Source organism: Camelus bactrianus, chromosome X (assembly GCF_048773025.1).
Source record: "Camelus bactrianus isolate YW-2024 breed Bactrian camel chromosome X, ASM4877302v1, whole genome shotgun sequence".
Lineage (NCBI taxonomy): Eukaryota > Metazoa > Chordata > Mammalia > Artiodactyla > Camelidae > Camelus > Camelus bactrianus.
In genome coordinates this window covers 17,724,939-17,744,865 of record NC_133575.1, presented here as the reverse complement: position 1 = coordinate 17,744,865, position 19,927 = coordinate 17,724,939, and the positions used below count along the sequence as shown (strand labels likewise).

Here is a 19,927-nt window from a genome sequence, read left to right as displayed (position 1 = left end):
GTCTAGTCTTAGGAAGGAAAACTATTTATTAAATCTGTTTCCACTGCGTTCTCAGGAAGGACTGACCCCTTGATGATGAGGGTAAAAACAGTACCTCCGAGGCATCTGCACCCGGGGGAAACCATTTCATCTGGGGTCATGTAGAATAAGTTCTGGTGCGCAAAACACATTTTAGAGTTTCACTAAAAATGGCAAATGGAGTTTTATAATAGCATTTTCTTGCTAGAAACAAAAAAAAATTTTATAACAGGGTTTTAATGTTGACTCATTAAATATGATAAGAAAATAAAGATGCATATAGCAGGATTAGAATTAGTCATATAGTAGGATTTAAATTAAATCTGTTTGCAGTCCTTTTTAAAAATTGGTGTGATGTTTTATAATGACATTATCTAACCCTGACTCTTATTGGAAAATACAGTAAGAATCCATTTCTTACCTTGGTGTTGAATGATCTTAGAAGCTACTTGAGAAGAGGAATTTGAATTAACAGAGCTATTAGGTGAAAAGGGTAAGGACTGAGGGTCCAGAATGAAAATAATCGAAGTCAAGGAAAGGTGGAAGTAGGCTGTTAGCTTGTCTCTTGAGTTCTGTTGCTGCATTTTAAATGCCTTGTCCTTCCATAGTTGGATCATTTTTATTGAGTCCTGATTCTTTTTTGCACATCACATGTTCTTGGTTCTGGGGGGAATTCCAGAAAGGATTCTCATATTATTCATAGGGGCTTTTGGAAACTATGCGTCTTCTCCGTTTCTCTTGCTGAAGGGGCACGCATGCAGACACTCACAAAGGCCAGGAGAGGAGGCCCTGAGAAAGAACCTGTTTTAACTGATCACTCAGCGTTTGTTGCTAGTCATTGTTGGCCTTGCCTGCCAAGGCCCCCACCCTTATTCCTGATAAGCCAGATTCTTGTTTCTCCAGCCACCCTTCTGAAGCAGATGCCTACACTCTGACCCCCAAATTGCAGTTGTGCACTGACTTCAGAGAGCTCTTTGGATTTCAGGGGCAACGGCTGACCCCATAACTGGGCCTCCTCACTGAAGCTCAGTCAAGGGGGGGAGGAATAAGTGCCAGTGGAGCCGCGGGTGCTGCCCAGGGACGAGCAGCCTGGGGCGCCTCGCCAGCACCAGCCCTGATTCACAGCCGAGTATTTTATGTTGAAGAGGTTGGTCTGTTACCCTCAAGAAGAGCTGAACTGTGGGGCCCCTGTTTCCAGGCCTGACTGGGGGGGAGACATGTCCCAAGAGCCCAAGGACACAAGTAATGCCCTGCGCCTCAAGAATGTCTGCTCTGCCCATAATCACAGCTGAATTCCCTTTGGTTTTGGCCTTCAAGGGTGTTCTTTTAAACGCAGCCCCCTCTGGGATAGTGTGTCTGCTGAAGCAGCGTCCATTCACTCTGGGCTGTGGGACGGAGAATGGCGATGGGGAGGGTGCGCAGAGGAATCACAGGGAGGAGGATTTCACAGGGACTGACTCCGTCACAGTTTTCCTTCTAGCCAGCCCTGGTCTTATCTCTTACCCACTTCAGAAACTGGGCCACTGCAAACCAAGGAAAGGTAGGGAAGAAAGATTTCGGTCAGTTCTGTTCTTCTTCACTTTCCTCTCTCAGCAGCTACCTCCCTTCCTTATTGTCCCCACCATCCATTACTCTCTTAACCTTGGGGCTGGGGTCCAGCCAGCAGGACTCAGGCTACCTCTTACAGATGTAGGCAACAGATAAATACTGCCTGTGGATTGACCATATCTTTCAGAGGTTTGCCTATTATTTGCTTCCATTTTAAAAATGTGCTTTAAAAGCAAAAGTGTTGCTGTCTGCTTTGTACTCTAGTTTTTAAATTTTCTCCGTGAAGTCGGAACACAATAAGCGTCTCTATTAAATCTGACCAAGGGGACTGTATCATTGGCAGAAAGCATCACTTCGGCAGGGGACCGTTTTCCATCTCCAACGTTCCAAGCCTGTTCAAGAGGACACTCTGGTAGCAGGGCTCACGTGCGGAGCTATGTAAACATGAAATTCCAAACAGAAAGAGCCTTTGGTGACAAGAGGCCCTGCACATAATGGGAGCCTGGGCTCATTAACAGAGGGACAGCTCCAAGACCTGGGGCAGCCCAAGACTAGAAGTAAAAGACTGTGTCGTCGTGAACATGCCAGGAACTGACCAACATTCCCAGGCGGTCCATCTCTTATAGCCACAGTATTTAAGGCTGAAGAGGTGCCAGAGGGAACTGTTAAACAACATATACCGATTCTACCAACTTCGGAAGATAGACGCTTTTAAAGTATTCACTCGTCTTTTAAAAGCACATTCAAAATATTTGTTTCTGTTATTGGCTCATTGCATGTCTGTATAGTTACATGCATATGAGCATGTACATGTCAGTATGTGTCAGGACACACACACACACAGGCCCCAAGTTCTAATTATTCCTGAGTGACTGCTCGGAGGCGGCGTGGGCTGTGAGCAGGGCCTGGGAATAAGGACAGTAGAGCTCTTCACTGCTGTTCAGATACACTTTGTACCAGGAGTACAATTTAAATTTTATTAGCAGTGTACTTTGGGATTGTCATCCAGTAAAATCAAATATTAAAGGATTTAGGCTAATAATTTTTCTTCTTTTCTAAAGAATTTTATATCTTTATGTGCAGTTAACTTTCAGGCTTTGGAGCCAATGAAGGGAAAAGGCAGCACAGATGATAAATGACACTAATGGTGGAAAAACCTCAACTGGCTAATCCTCCAGTCACCTAGGGTGAGTCTCAGGAGCACTCAGAGATTCAAACTCACTCTCACCCAGAGTCTTTCCTGGGGCCTGATCAAAGCCTTCAAGGGTTGTTTATAATTCACTAAGGCAGGAGTCCACAAATGAATAGTTGAGAGTTAACTTAACTCTATCCAGTAGATACACTTCTGGAAGGTTGTTCATCAAGTCAATCATATTTTAAATGTGTTTAATGGTTTTGCTATCAGAGGCAGTCTGGGTGATTCGTTTATTTTTTGGTCAATGAATCACAGACAAATCGATCTACTTTGAACCTCTGGATTTTGGAAGGCAGATTTTTCTTAAAGATTCCTGCCCAGATTCTCCTGCCTGCCACAGAACAGAGGCTAATGCCTTTGGGTACACCTCACATTTTAGTCCTTTAATACTAGCAGGATTTCCTTATCCTGAGTTCTGAAAAGTAAGGAATACCTGTGAAAAGGAGGAGGTGAGATGGGATGGCTTGCTGATGAATGATCTTCCAGTTTCAATGTGAAAACATTTAATATCAGGAGACAGTGGAGCCATTTATAGCATGCCTGGGCAGTGCCAGATTTCATATATGAAAGTGAAATTACTACAGTCTTCTAGAAAATCCATAGAGTATAATGAATGCGTGAGCAAAATCTGCATAAAACATATTTTATTCTTAGATGAGCTTTGCTAAGTAGCTCCTGTTTATAAAAAGCTTTTCTTTCAATGTCGTCCACATAAATTGATGATTTTTGTTTTTTGGAGAAGAAATTTAAAGTGTGTATATGTCTGGGTTCAGTAACATCTGTTTTCTGGGGGAAGTTCATTAATTGGGTTACATTTACACTTTGCCTGTTATAAACATTTACTTTCTATGCTGAATTGTTTGGTTTATCACAGCCTGTTTTGTCTCACAGTTAAGAGTGAGAGTAAAGATGTACTCTGCTTAAGTTAAGACGGATGCTCACATGAGGGCGAGTACACACATCTTATTCTTTCTACCAGAGACATGTCATGTTTTGGTAATTCTGATCCCAGCACTGGGTTTTAATCTGAGAAATGATTTTCCTTCACTAGAGAGCTGCAAATAATAGTCCAGGAAATAAATTTGCTAACAGCTCTTCCTTGTTTAAAGGTATTAAATACCATATGTATGTGTAGTATATAAAATCAATGTGTACAACTATGGCCTGTAGTATATGCTATGGTCATTCTGTAGTATCTTTTCATATAGAAGACGTGTAATTTATAAATATATGTATATATGGCATATCCTATTCAAACACATTTCACATATTCACATATAAGATGTGTGAATTTCTATTATCTATATACTATATCTAGAGAGAAATGTATAGTACTTACATTCAAACATTCAAACAATATACGGTACATATGTTACAAACACATAAAATATATGTACAACATTAACTTACTGCATAATATATCATATTACATATGATATATAGGTAATGTGATATGTAGTATACATTATGCACACAGATTATGTGCGCGCACACACACACACACACACACACACACACAAGATGAATAGTAGGTTGATATGAAATTTATTTCAGTGGTGAGGAAGAGTGATGTTAGTGCTGCTACACCAATCAATGCAGAGAAGGAGCTAGAATCTGTCTCTTAGGTTCCATCTACATTTTGGTTCTTGGCTGCTGAAGTAGCCTAGGTGAAGTGCAGGGTTTCCTTGATAATGACTATGAATCTGCTTGCATTGTGAGCTCCTGTAGACCCACCTGGTCAACACTACCCAGCCCCAGCAGTGACTTTGTGAGATCCTAATCCAAATGCAACAACAAACGAGGTGTTTCGCCTCATGGTTTGTTGTTGTTGTTGTTGTTGTTGTTTTTAAGCAGCTCAGTGACCTGATGCTACTTCTTGCTGCCTGACTTTCATGGAATCTACCACTCCCCTATTCCCTAGGCTAGTTGGCTAGACCACCCAGAGGATACCCAGGAGACCTGGGTCAGAGACAAAGCACCCTTGTACTCCTCTGCCTAATGAGCTATGCCTTTCTGGACCTGTGCTCCTAGTCCCGTTCTTGTCTTCTTTTATGGTTAAGAATAGAACAATAGAACGGATTTGTACCATCCCCTCAAACCTATTTCTCCCCACCCTCCCTTACTATACTGTGACTGGTGGAGCATAAGAATAAAAAGTGAGAACTACCCACAAAACTCGTTTACACAATCTTCGTAAATTAGTCCCACGATGACCATAGACCATTACAAAAAAAAAATATTCAGGAGAAAACTTTGAAAATATTGTATGGAGTTACTCTCTTATTTTAAATCAGATGTAAATAAAAAGGGGAACAGAACCCCTATGAATCAAATTTTTCCTAGAAACTACTGAACCTATTCATGATTTATATCTAAGCAGAGTATTTCCACAGCATTCTAACATACTTCAACTCCATCATATAGATTGCTGTATTGCTGCAAATAATCAACTTCTACAGTAATGTCTTAGGTTGAACCATAAGAAATGACCACTTTTATAGTTCAGAGATGGTCAGATACTGGTACCAGTTTTGTAGGTCAAAAATGGTTGAATCTGAGCAGTTTTGTATAGTTTGAAGTTTATTATCATCTGGCTGATTTTCCCCCCCATTTTTCTCAGGACTTTAGAAATAAAAATACACAAGAATACTCAACAGGAAGGCAAAACTTTTCAGGGTTGCCTAAGTTTAGAGCAAAAAATAATTAAGAGCTCCAGTTTCTCAGTTAGAACTAAATTTCTCACACACAAACTTTTACCTCTATATAAGCCTGAGCTCTGTATACGTCATCAGAGTCCAGGTGGCAGCAAATGAGAATGAATTCTTGGAGAACTGAACCCGATCTTCTGGTTTCTACTAAATACAGATCATCTTAGAATATATGCCTGAAAGAGGCCAGACATCCCTGCTGTTTTTTATTCTCCACCTAGCACTTACATCCTTTCTTCTTTTCCCATCCTTGAATTGGAATGGCCTGGCTGGATGATTTAGAAGGAAGAAGGCACCCTAGATCTGACATTTGACCTTCTCAAAATCCCAAACATTTGAAAGGGCTTGAAGAATATTTTTCTTGAAGAATATTTTTTTGTCTCACTCGATCTTTGAGGCTCTTGTATCTTGTGAAGCAACCCTTATAAATAAGATAACCACATATAAACTAATATCCAAAATATCTTTCACAACTTCAATTCTCCCATTTTAGCTGAACAGAATGTATGTAAAGCAACAAACCTGCCAGATGAAGAAGGAAGAAAACCTTCCTTCTGTTCCCTTCTATATCCTCTCAACATTCCATTCCTTTCCTGATTTGTGTCTGATCAGCAAAGCTGTGGAAATATTAAGCCTTTACGGAGAGCTTGCATATACAAAACCTATGCCAATTTCTTAAATCATACCCAACTGCAGGACAGCCTTGTAAATCCTCATCCTTTAAAGGAAATTCCGTAACAGATTAACTTGTGTCAAATGTTTACAAATGGCAGTTCAAGTACCTCAATACCTGGGATTAATATGGTTTGGGAAGTAAGGATATTACTTTATGCATAAGGGGTATGGATGAAATAAACTCCTCTCCAAATTATAATAACTAAAAAATGTCAATGAGCATTTAGGATACTGTGGACCTGTAAGAATCTCAGCTCTAAATAAAATGATCTGAGTCATATGGACAAGGGTTTTGGCAGAAGTGGGGTTGTCTAATATGCATGACACTGATTAAAAACATTCTAAATCCTGATGTATCTATGCTTACATCATTGCCAGAATGATTCATCTGTGTAGGATATATTCTTACTGCCAGAAATGTCACGTATCATCTTGGCTAGAAGCACACAGTCACATCCCATTATGGTGAACTCTCAGAGTTTATCCAAATTCTTTCCTATTCTGGAATTTTGTCAGGTTAATACTGCCTGACACACGTGGTCTTAAAATTTTCCATTCTAAATCTACTGCCATTTTGGCATTTGGCTGGATCTGGCCTTATGTGACCGGCAGCACACTGAGAATGTTTAGTTTGTTGAATTTTAAATCTATAATGTTTATCACATTATACACTGATTGTCGGCCAAGGAAATGTCTGGAAAGGAAAAAGAGGCTTTTTCTAAGATACTTTTCCTTCTAAATGAGGCCATATATTTAAAATTTTTTATTCAGTAGTATATTAATGTAACAGAAAAACAAGTAATTTTGCTTAAATCTGCTTAGTTTAAGCATAGCCATTATATGTTATAGACAGGCAGATTTAGAAACTGGACAAGCAGTTTATTGACTCATAGTGCAAAACCCTTAGCACCGCATTTCTTCTTGGTCATTTGAAATATTTATTGGCATTTTAGGACTGGTCATCAAAAATCCAGAATTAAACATTGGCTCTGGATGCAACATTTATGAATGTGCTCTGGCTTATATTTCATTTTACAATCAAACTCTGAGAATGAAGAGTTTATCTGAGAAATACAGGAGGGCAGCCATCCTAAATCCAGACACTACTGGCTTTACGAGCATATTAAGCACCCATTACATGGTGCAAACTATTTATTGCAAATGGGCCTTAGCTACTAAAACGCGCAGCTTTCTTTCATGTTGTGACTAAGTAATTTGAAATCTCTTTGAGCTGAAAATGTACAGAAGGGTTGCATACTGACTGTCAGCGGGGAAAACTGCCATCAAATCAATACATGTAACATTCCTCACAAATTACAAACGAGGGTGTATTGGGTAGCTGCGGCGCTTGGTCTCTTTCACTACAAATGCCAGATTTTGCTGAACTGAATTCATGTCAAGTTCACTGATACTCACTTTCTGTGGAGTTGTGGCATTCCTCTTTCTGGATTTTTTTTTTAAGATGCTATCTTTAAATTTTAAGTATTGTAATTTGTTTTACTTAAAAAAATTAAAGACGTTTTGATTATTTCCTTTCATTTTACTAATAGTGAAATAGATTTTTTTTAGTGAAATTCGTTTTAAGAAGTTTTGAGTATTACTATTTGGTTTTGCTTAAAAATGAATTTTAAGAAGCTCTAAATACTGTAATTTTATTTTACTTAATGCAGGTAGTTTTTAGAAAGTTTTAAATATTGTATCATTCTTTGAGCATACTGGGAACTACTCAGAGTGTCATAAAACCAGGAACGATAGTCCTTTTTCTAGCCCTAACATCCTTTTTCCTCACCTTGAGAACCTTACTGTCTCCCTTCAGTTTCCCACAAACCCTTATCCCTGTTTATCTTCCTCCCACAAAAACAATCACAACAAAAAACACTGTATTTTTAAAATGAAAAGCTAAAAACAACAACAGCAACAAAAAAATCCCAAACCACCCAAGCATGTGACTAATCATGAGCAAAACACCTTAATTTAAATCTTGACTCAAGCCTCTATGGAAGCTACTAATCCCCAGTCCTTACTCACTCTTCAAGGAACCGCCCTGTATTCCACAGCCGGCACACATCATCTGGGGGCTATTTTCAAGAGGCAAGTTATGCTGCCATCTTAACAGACTGCATTCAGGAGGAAATGCAGCAGCCCCTTTCTCTGCTGTGTTCAGCAGTGATGAGTAAACCGATCTGGTAAATTCACAGCATGCTCAGTCTCCATGTAGTGCCCCACTTTTCCACAAATGCTCCTCGTATACGTTTATTGCCTGGGTCTAAATTCCCGCAGGCCACAGAGCATCGAGGGCGCACGGCATTCTGCGGCCCTGCCGGCCCTGCATATTATCGCTCAACCATCAGGCCGCTGAGATTTCCCAAGGATATTCTTTTCTGTTCTCCTACCCCCAAACAGGGCATAAGGCATACTAATGAACTCCACCAGAGTTACTTCTCAGCCAATGAGAAATGCCACTTCATTTGTCATGTCACTATCTGATTCCAAATGACATTTTAATTTTGCTAAAGTTAATTGATGAGAAGTTGCCAAAGAAAAGGGGGAAAGCTAACTGTTGGAATCCTTGGCCCACGAGAACCCTGCCATCCAGCTTGCTGGGCATGCCGTCTTCAATACCAGATGGGCAGAGCGACTGATACTCTATCATGATGACTCTGGCTTTATTTTGAACATTATCTCTATGAGCAAATTCCTGCAGCCCCCCCAAGAGAATATAGTAGAATTCTCAAACCATCATTTTAAAACATTCTCTTGAGTTCAGATAAGGATGGGGAAAAGTTACCTTCCTGTTAATGTCTCACTTGTTGCCTTCAAAGTTCTTGCCCATTTATCATATGTGTGATGTTCACATCGACTCTGTCCATCGGGTAGGGAAACTGAGGGTAGTGAACACTGTCAGAGTCCAACCCGTGTGCCCTCCCATTCCCCATTCTTGAGCTCATGGAAGGCTTCTTACTCCAAACACTGGTAACCTGAGGAGTTTTCCAGCTGCAGAAATGCACCCTGTCTTCCCTGGGAAGTGCTGGGGAGCTCATGACCCTGGGGAGAGCCCTCAATGACTCATACACCGGGTTTCTGGTACAGAGTGCAGCTTCCAGCTTCCTCACCCCTCAAGGAGACCTCTGAGGTCTCTCAAAGGTCCCCAGTGGGACTGAGCTCCAGGTGCCCACAGTAGTAACCTGCTTGTTAACATACCCTGAATCGTCTTCCTTCCTGGTCCCTTGTCCTCACTCCCATACTGGGGCTTCCTGGGCTTACCTCCCAAACAAACCACTTGTAGCTAAATCCTTGTCTTCTGGGGAAGCCCAGTCTAAGACCCTGCGGCACAGAGAAGATTACTGTCTGCTGAATACCATGCAGCTACTTAATGGAGAACCAGGACTAGAACCCAGGATTTTGGACTTCTGGCACATTTACCAGATAAAGTTGCTTCTTGCCAACCACCAGCATCTTATAGAATTGGTCCCAGGGCTTCTGGGCAAAAGAAAGATGCTATAAATGAAACAAAGTTGTTAGACGGCTACTCCTTGGCTTTTAGGAACCCAGTCGCCACCAGCAGCAGGAGGAAACAGAAAAAAAGAAGGGTAGTAATTACCTAGCATGACGAAAGGGACTCCCAGGAAGGTGGAATTGTATTTCCCACCGGTAAGGTTGATGATTCCGGCCGCAGTGAGAGTGGCCAGGCTTATGGTCACCAACCCGAGCAGACCCAGCCAGGGCTTGCTGCGGACGCAGTCCTGCATAGAGCAACAGAGGATGGCCATGGTGACCACCAGGATCAGGCTGGTGACCAGGTAACGTTCCGATACACGGCTGGTCTTCTGGAAATCTTCCCTCAGGGACGAGGACGTGTAAGGGTACATTTTGACTTTGCTGTTGGATTTCTGGAATAGTCGGACGGTGTCACAGAAGCTGGACTCCCACCTCTCAGCCACCATGTCATTGAGACTGTTGATTGACTGCAGGTAGTAGGTGAGCTGGACGGCCTCTGCGGATTTCACCCGGTCCTTGCTGTGCACAGTGACACCTCCAAGCTGGTGCCCGTTGTACACTGCCCTCCCGTCCTTTAAGTGAGTGATCGGGTACGTGATAGCAAAATTGGTCCGGTTGGTGGCCCGAGCATTCTTTAGCTCTTCCAGAACATGCACTATGTCATCCACGATGCAAGTCTTATCGTTATTCAGGATACATATGTGGGCGAACGTGTAATTAAAACCAGGCCTTGGAACCTGGATCCTGGTCACAGCAGCATGCAACTAGGGGGAAAAAAGTGAGAGTCAGCGTTTATTACCAAAAATAAGACATTAATAAGTGTCATTAGCTCTGTGGATTCCAGTGTCTGTTTTCTTTTTTTGACTGGGGTGGGTGGGAGAAGGGAGTCACTCATGCTGTCTCTAAGCAAGAGTTCAAATTAAATGTCATAACCTTACATCAGAAATGGGTAGTCAGGATGTAAAACACACATTTGACCAGTGGTCCTCACAGTGTGCTCCCTGGCCCAGTGGCATCAGCACAAGCTGGGAGCTTGTCAGAAATGAAAATCCTCAGGACCTGGTAAGTCACAGTCTCTGGGGCGGGGGCCTAGGAATGTGGGTTTTCACAAGCCTCCAGGGGATTCTGATGCAGCAAGAGTTTGAGAAGCACCAGCATTATTTCTCCATTTTGTGTTCTTTGTGACTCAGTCGATCTATAAATATCTGAAAATCTTATATAGGTCCACCATTCAGTCTTCCCCGGAAACGGTGATGTCCAAAGTGAACTACGATGCAATTCCAAGTGCAGAGGTCCTCTGCAGGCCCATCCCTGGCTGCTGATTTTTAGGGCAGAGAAGTGATTTCTCCATTCAGTTCAGTCACTCTGTGACATAAAAGACAAGGGGTTGACCTTGAGGGCCCCCGACTTCTCTCGATTTCCTCCTTTGCTTCTCTGGGAAGGGAGCTGTAACTTCAGGGGCTTGGCTGAGATACAGGGGAATCACACTCAAGGAGCCCAGTAGGATTTACTCTGTACACCTTGCCCTGAATCAGATTTGCCATGCCTAGTTCTGTGTGCCTGTGATTCAAGTGCACAGGGGAACACAGATACCCATTTAATAGCCCCTACTATATGCCAGGCACAGTTCTAGGCCCTTTTTACATATGAATTGATTTAATCCTTGCAAGAAATTCTGAAGTAGGTACAAGCACTAGCTTCATTTAACAGACAAGGAAACTGAGACAGAGAAGCCAAGTCACTTGTCCAAGATGACGCACATAGTAAAAGAGAGCTGGGCCATTCCAGGTGGTCTGGCTCTGGAAACTGGGCTCCTAGCCCCTCACCATACACCTGTGGGTTGGCGATGCCAGGCACTGGATGAAGGTCCTTCTTTAGTCTAGCAATCTTGAATTTATGCTTTCACTGCCCACCCGTAAAAGTTACAAGTGCTCAAGTTCAGACATGTAGGGGTATGTGTCATCTACAGTGTAAGGTGAGAAGATAAGGCCTTCTCACTGTGAAATGAGGCCAGTTTGCCAAACGAGGCCAGTGGTAGACGTGGAGTTGAGTGTTAAGGAAATGAGTGCATCTAGGACCATGCCTGGCACCAGGTGGGCTCTCCCAAGAGCGGAGCTAGCCACTGTTACCTACCTGCTGAACGGAGAAGCGCATTTCATACATAAGGGGGATAAAAGCCTCACATCTGGAGTTGCTGTGCTGTGGCTATTCCATTATAACTCATAACCTTCTGAGCGTCTCCATGACCCTGAGAGATTTTTCTCTGAAATCTGCGGTAGATGGATTATTTGCTAAGACATTTTGCTGTGCAGGATGAGTGGGATATTTATTAAGGTTTCTGAAAATGTCTGAGGGGCACCAGCTGTCAAAGTCCTTTAGTTCGCACAGAGCATGAATTGTTAATCCTAATTCTCAGTGCCTCTTCCCTCACATCTCTGCATGGGCACCAATGCTCATGTTCAGGAAACACTTCCTTGTATGACACCTGGCTGAAATATTTTGAGTTCTACACACACACACACACCCCACACACACCCACACACACCACACACACACACACCCATACCCACACCCCCTACCCACACACACTCGATCTCCCAGAGATAACTAGGAGACTGTTTTCACAAAGCTCTCACCATATGCTAAATTTTTGTGTTGATGCTTTGGGTTTGATGATGAGTAGAATGTCTTTAATGGCTTTAAGCTCTGAGAGTGTGTTTTCATCCATTCTTCTCTAGGCTTGGCCCAGTGAATTTTGATTAAAAGAACTCCTAAATATAAAAAAATTTCCAAAATATGAAAGGTTACTTTGGAGGAGAGAAGAACCAAGAGGAATTTAAAGACAAGAGAGGGTTTTGATACGAGTTAAAAGAAAGACTTTGGGGGAAAGATCCAGAATAGGCTAGAAAAGGAGTGGTATTGAAAGCATGCATATGTGTAATATTTAGTGCATTGTTTGTTCCCATGAACAGTCTAATAAATCTCCCTTAGAGTGATTACTAAATATGTCAAGAGAAAAAGATTGCCAAATAAGATGGTGTTAAGCCACAGGGCTGAACCCAATTATAGCAAGGGGATATTTTCCATCCATTCTCTAAGGCGACCGTGCCGTGCTGGGTGGGGAGTTGTAAACCATTTAGTGATCTGCCAACTCTGCAGATCTACTGCTGTGACCCCTGGGACCACAGACCAAAGAAAGCAGACACTGTGTTAACCTCTGGGCCACAAGATCATAGGAGGGAGACTTGGAAAATGAGAACCTTACTGAAATTTGGGAGGGAAGATTTCTTAACTCTCAGGACCAGAGCTGCTGGGAGATTAATCTGCTTTGAATTTCCGAAGGAAAGGTGGGTAGAACGTGTGTCACTCTTGCTTCTGAGTGGCAGGGAGATGCTGAGTGACAAAGCAACCAGAGAGGGGGTGTGTTGGCTGAGGCCACCCACCTGGCAGGGGGAACCTGTGGGATTCTACTGCGGGATAAGAGGGGAGAGGATAATAAGAGGCATGGGAAAGGAGAATTGAGAGTCCCTTCTGTGACGTCTGGAACTGCTCTGTTCTGACTTTTGGGTCTTACACCTACACATCACACACACATACAGTCTACCCTTGGCTGTCCACGGAGCCACGGGCAGACACACTGTACCTGCTACTTGGACATCTACCTGTATAAAGTTTTAGAATGCCTTGACTTACATCCCGAAAGGAGCCCGCTTTGGACAGCAGAGACACTAGTAGGTGTTCTTAGATTGTATTCACAGAGGGAAACAGAAGCCAGAGATCCAAGCTATGCTTTTTTTTATTTGCTTTATACTTATTTTTAATTTTAATTTCTGCACTAAAAAAGAAAAGGAAGGTAAAAATGACGACAAGTTAGTTTACAGTGACTTCATCTTTGCTTGTACATTAATCTTTGCTCTTGAGGGCAGAAGGGGAAAAGAAAGACAGGAAAACATCAAAGCATAATAGTGAAATGGTGACCGAGACACCTCAGTCCACAGAATGGACAATCTCAATTCACATAAGCTTATTGTTAGTCAGAGACCCTCAGAAAAGAAAAGGAGGGTAACAGGACACAAAGTAATAGTCCTGACCCTTCATATAGTCTGAATCTGTCATGGGAATCAACATAGCATCCATGTTTCTATGCCTATGTATAGAGTTTGGATTACTCACTCAACATACATTCAGTAAGTACTCACCAAATCTACTGCATTGTCAATAATAGGGTAATTTCCCTGAATTTAGGGTACTCACACTTACACATGGAAAATCACAAGAGATACAACACCCAAACAAAGGGAAGAACCTAACAATATACAACAATGAGCGCTCTGTCATAATCAAGCCTAATTTAGTGTCAGTCTCAATCACAGTATGTTTATTGTTACTGTATTTGCTGTCAAATAGGCCAGACTGAATGTTAAATTGAGATTTATTCCAAGGCTCTGAACATACTGTTTAAATTGTTAGACTCTTTTCTTTCATCACCCCTCAGGTTAAGAATGAGGATAGTAATAGTAACTAGTCTGCTAAGTACTTTCTATACAGTTTAAAAAATTTATTCAGTACAAGTTTCTATGGAAATGGTTAAATCAGTATTCCCACTTTATAGCTGAAGCAAAAGACCAGGACGACTTCAGAACTGTAGTGAGGATGAAGAGGAAGTGGGAAAGGAGGAAGAATTGTCAGGCCACCTGGTTCAAATGACCAGCCTTGGTGTGACTGGCTTTTGCTGCTTAGGTAGGAGTGTCAGAGACCCTGGGAATGTCAACTCTGCTTCTTAAGGGCTCAGGCTTTTCAGTAAAAAAGGAGGTTGGTCTAGCTAATCTTTACGGACAGACCATTTGGTTCTAACATGACATAATTCTAAGATGAGTGACAGCCACAAAGTATACAATCAGATCCTGTGTGAGAGAAAGTTAACTTCATAAATATCAATTTGAGATTTATTACAGTGGCTTGAAGTACGCTTTTCCAACACATTGAAGTTCTTTTTAGGTCAGTGACAGATCCGATAGTAGATGAGACCCAGAAAGAAAACCACAGGGTAGAGAAAGTAGGTTTACCGGGGGAAAAAAAAAAAGATTTCCTTCTCTGAGTGATTTCCCGTTCTGGGGAGGCACTGGCTCTTCTAATCCCCTTCTGCCGAAGCCTGGGACAAAGCCAGTGTGGGCTGCTGGTCACGACAGGCCAGAGTCTAATTTCCTCTCTGCCTCTCCTTGGCACACTCAGATCTTCCTCAGAAGACAGCAGGGGCACCTTGTAGAGGAGAATACAGAAGGGATCTGGGAGGAAGGAAGTGTCTGCTCCGGCGTGGTAATTAACATAGGAAAAATACCTGTGGGTTCAGAAGGCCTTTTACAGTCCCTTCCAGCTCTTTTTGTATTTGTTCCTTTTTGCAAACGGGGAGAGAGAAGGCAGGAAGACCACTCTGCCTGGCAGGGCAATTAACACCTCCAGCTGTCCCCCAGCAGCCTCAGCTGCCATGGGAGACTCAGAGGAGGTGGAGGTTCCCCGTTCCCAGGGGGAATCAGCCGGATGACACCACCGTTACCGGCTGCCTTCCTTTCCTTGTCTCACCTTCCCACTCCTTCCTCTGCGTCTCCCAAATTAGCTGTGCACATTAAAACAATTTAAAAAGGGAGGTTGTTGGTTTGCCTTTCTAACCTCTATCATTTGCCCCCAAATATTACCTTCAAATGGACACTAAACCCAAATTACTTTAAAAAGTGCTTTCAAGGAATATCTGGTTTTCACTCCCAATTGAAAGGTTTTCTTCACTGAATCCCTCCACATTCCAGGTCTTGATCAGGGTCTACATTCTGCCACTTGACTGTAAATGGGTAGAAACCAACTGGCAGGATATCCTCACCCAGGACACAAGAAAACACCTTCAAGTGGATGGATCTGGGCTCTGCAGTTCATCAGTTACGCAGGCTCCCCCGATGTTAGGTTCTGTCTCTGCATGATCTCACTCTCACCCACTCTCTTTCCTCTTCTTTTAATAGAAATGCATTACATCAGAACATCAGTCGCAAGTTGGGGATTGTTACCGTGATTCATTTGTAGTGCAGCCAAAAGCAAGTTAGTCATTCCTTAATAAGTGAACAGAAATATCATTCTGCCTTTGAAACATAACATGTTCGGAGGACACCAAATTTAAGCTGTGGATATAGCTAAACAAGTGACTATCCATTATCTATCCACATGCTTCGTCTGTACATGTGTGCCTAGTGTCCTGACAAACGGTTCCCTTTGTCAGTACTGTCGTGCCACTGCAGGTCTGGGAAAGTGGAATGTTTCTGTTTTTCTCCTTGCTTTACCAGGGAGTAAACACTCTTATTGCGGGTGTTGACACTGAAAGCCCCACATTTATAATTCCCCAAACAGGTTGTGTGTTTTTGTAGCCTTGACTGAAAAACCATTGCAGCTTTGGATTTTAGAAGGAAAAAAATAGTAAAGATGAAGGAAAAGGCAACTGCATTATCTCATTGCAGCCCTTGCCTGATTTCCACGTTGGTCTGGATGAGAAAGAATGCAGTGGACCACAGGTCCGGTACTCTCTTTTTTCCCATAGTCTGGGAGAAAGTTTTACTCGGTCTTAATTACCAAAAAGAAAAACAAAATTCCTTGATATGAAGACCCCTGGAAATCTGTAAAGTTAAACTTTCTGATTAGAGTGGTTATTTTTGAATCTTGCTGTCCTCACTTGACTTTCATGGTCAAGCTTAAACTCTGCTTGAGCAAGTTTGTGGGTCATGAGTTGTGCTGGCTAACTCTACGAGAACAGGATGCTCTCAGAAATGGGAGAATGTTAAAGCTCATTGGCTAAGGCAAAGAGAAGTCCCAAGGAGCCAAATGCCTGGGGAACTGGCAACAGCCATTTTAAGATTTGGTCAGGAGACCACAAATAACTCTGCAAGGGACAGAAAAAAAAAAGGATCCCAAGGACATCTAGGTCTGGAGAAAAACCGTGGATCTGAGTGGGAAAAGCACTGGATCACAAGTCAGAAGACTTCGAGTCCTGGTTGTGGGTCTTGCTGGCTGCATGAGTCAGAGATAAATAAAAAATGAACCCTTGAAAACAAATATCATGCCACTTCCCTGCTCTAAATTCCCCAGTGGTTCCCCATCGTGCTAAGAGCAAAAACCCAAGTCCTGATGGTAGCCAACAAGATGGTACATTGCCCTTGCTGCTCTCTCCGCATCCACGTCTCACCATGCTCTCGTCACACAGTCTGGCTTTCTCTGGATTTTGCCTGGAATGTTGTCCCTTCATATATCCTCACTTCCTTCATGTCCCTGCTCAAATGGAATCATCTTCCCTGACCTCATCCCCAATTAAAAAACTAGCTCCCTCGCCATCACCATCATCTTAACTGATTCTAAGTTTTTCATGGAGCCAATTATGATATGGCATTACATTCTATGTCTGTCTCTTTATTCTTTTGCCCCCACTAGAATCTGATGTGTTTTACCGTGCTGGAGTGCTTGTCTGTTTTGTCTGCTTCTACATCTCCATCACCCAGAACAGTTCCTAGAACTTATACTCAATAGTTACGGAGTTAAACACATGAATAAATCTCATGAGGGGATGGATTTTGGTCTGTCTCATGGGCATGATGAGGGCCAAATGAAGTGATGGATGTGTATGCATTTTGTAAACTCTAGAGGGTGACACAAAAGTAGTTATTGTACAGCAGGGAAGCATGGAGTGGTACCTTCTTTGGTTAGTGACTTACAGCTGTCCAGACGTCACCCTAGAACTGAGTCCCAATTCTCCTGGAACCCCTGATCTTTTCCAGGATTTGACAGCATCTTTAGTGGGAAGACATGGGTTGTGAGGTCAGAATGCTACCAGTTCAAACCCTGCCTCTGTGAGTTCTAGCTGTGGGACTGGAGCAGGCACAGTGTGGCCCTACCCCTGTCTCCTCACCACTTCGGTGCACATCAGCCCTCTTTCCAGCCTGATGTGGAATTACTGAGGCATTAACATACTGTCTCAATCCCAAGCGGCCTGGACTGATGACTGAAAACAGTTTGTGCAGAAATTGCCCAGCTCCCTTGTCCCCAAAGTGAGAGGACTCTGCAGCATGCGTGAGTTCCCCAGTGGGATTAGGCTCCAGCTGCCCACAGAGTAACTGGCTGGACAGTGTCCCCATAACTTACTTCTTCCCGTCCCTGCCTCACGTTGCCATTTTCTTACCTGTGCTTCCTGGAGTCGTCTTCCAAATATACTACTCACATCAGTTCCTTGACTCTGAATCAACTTTGGGGGGAACCAAAACTAAGACAATTCCTTTAGGCATTTAATTCAGTTTCGCTATTTGTAACATGGGGATAAACCTGACCTTCTAGGGTCATTATGAAGATCAAGTGTGATAACATATAAAAAGTGTCTTGTCTGGCATTTAATATTGGGTTAAACTATATGAAATTGTCATTCCTATAGGTTAAAAAGTGGTTCAGCATAGGCAAGTTTACGTGATTCACCTAACTGACCTTCAGTGAGGGTCGGTTCTTTCCCCCTCTTAGTTCTCCTCCTTCCCAAGAGTCCTGTCAGAACCAGAGCTCCCCTAGGGGTGTGGAGTGTCAGACAGTTTTATTTGGTTTCCAAAGGACAGTTTGGTGGTACCAGAACAGGGTTTTAGGAAAAAAGATAATAGTGTCAGACTAGGAAATATCCCACAAATCCACTCATTCCCTTTTCCACAAGCAGAAATAAGACTGCAGATACTGTGGACATGAGTCCTTGCATGCAAATGAAATTCATACTTTAAGCAGTTTTAGCTTAAGGGAAAAAAATGCTGTATAATAACCCACATCCCTGAAATATTTGAAACAGCAAATAATTAATGACAATATGAAACGTACCAAATTATGAACAACTGTCTCCACCAGATGAAATCTTTGGCATTTTTTTTCCTCCAAAGGATTTACTAAATTTCTAATGGGCACTGAGCAAGAAAAAAAGTTCCACTTAATGACATAGTGATGGTGCTCCTGAATGATGGACTGTGAGCTTTACAAGGACGAGTGCTTGATATAATTCATAACAGCGTGTGTTACCTGATAGTGCACTTTTTCCCCCCAGAAATATATATTTTTTCTGTTCACCAAACTACTGACCTTACAAAGCTTGAAACCTTAAAAATCACAGGAGGGTCTCAGCTGCTGCCCTCTTTTTCCAAATCTTTAAAGAGGTCTTCTAGAGCAAATGGTCAAGGCCATAATCGTTTCTGTAATTCAGCTTGCTAGGGCCATGACCCTTCTGGGAGGTGCTAATGTTGGTGGCGTAGTGTGGGGTAAAGGAAACAGACTGCCTGGACTCACTAGCCAGCTGTGGCTCTTAGGAGATGCCTGATCCTGAACACTGAGCTGTTAACAGTTGCTTCTGTATGTCAGCTTCCTCATCAGTAAAATGGGGTCAATAATAGTACCTATCTCATTAGGATTGTTGGAGGTGAAATGAGAAATTGAATGTAAACTGCTCAATTTAGTCTCTGTCATGCTAGTGGTACCCAGTAAAGGTTGTTAGCAAAAACCAAAATGAACAAAAACCCTCCATTTCTATCCTGTTTTGCCTTGTCCTCCTTAATTTTTTTCTTTAACCCATAGAACTTCCTCAGTTGTTCTTGAAAAATGTATTCTATGACATGTAAAGGTGACTGTTGCTCACATCTTTACTGAGAATCTAAAGAGTAAACAGGGTTAATCACATGCATCAATACAAATATTTAAAGAGAATATCTGGATGGTATGTGTTTACAAGTTGGCACTCCCTAATTCTAGGATAAGCTCCCAGCCTGAAATCATCCCACCCTTTCCAGGTTAGCTGCCCAGTTAGATTACCGCGCACATCCAACTAGGCGGGGAGCTAGGATGGGGATGAAAGAAGGAAACTAAAAGGTGTTAATTGCCTACAGAGTGTTGGGTTCTGGTGCAAGAATTCTGCATCTATCATCTCATTGAATCCCCACAGCAGTTCAGGGAGGTAGATGTTATATTTGCATTTACAGATGGGGAAACTGAGCCTCAAGGAACTTAAATAATTTGCCATGGTCACAAACTTATTAAGTGGATCAGCTCAGATTTAAATCCCAGGTTCATAAGATTGTCCCCTAATGGGAGTTCCTTTGGCAAAGTGAAGACTATACGCCCTAATCTCTCTGCTTTGGCCATTTGGATATTGAAGACCTTGTTTTGGGGTACTAGGCTTAAGCACAGTCAAGCCACAGAACGACGTGGCTAGCAGCAGTTTTGAATTAACACTGGTGATGACGTA

At 42.5% G+C, this 19,927-nt stretch overlaps 1 protein-coding gene across 1 annotated transcript in view; it reads right to left on the bottom strand.

The window, feature by feature from the left end:
- PTCHD1 (patched domain containing 1) overlaps window positions 1-19,927 on the bottom strand; it is a 53,431-nt gene that overhangs the window by 7,050 nt on the left and 26,454 nt on the right. The window contains exon 2 of the mRNA XM_045506862.2: window positions 9,746-10,406. Coding sequence (XP_045362818.2) covers window positions 9,746-10,406 — 661 coding nt within the window. The remainder of the gene's footprint in view (window positions 1-9,745; window positions 10,407-19,927) is intronic.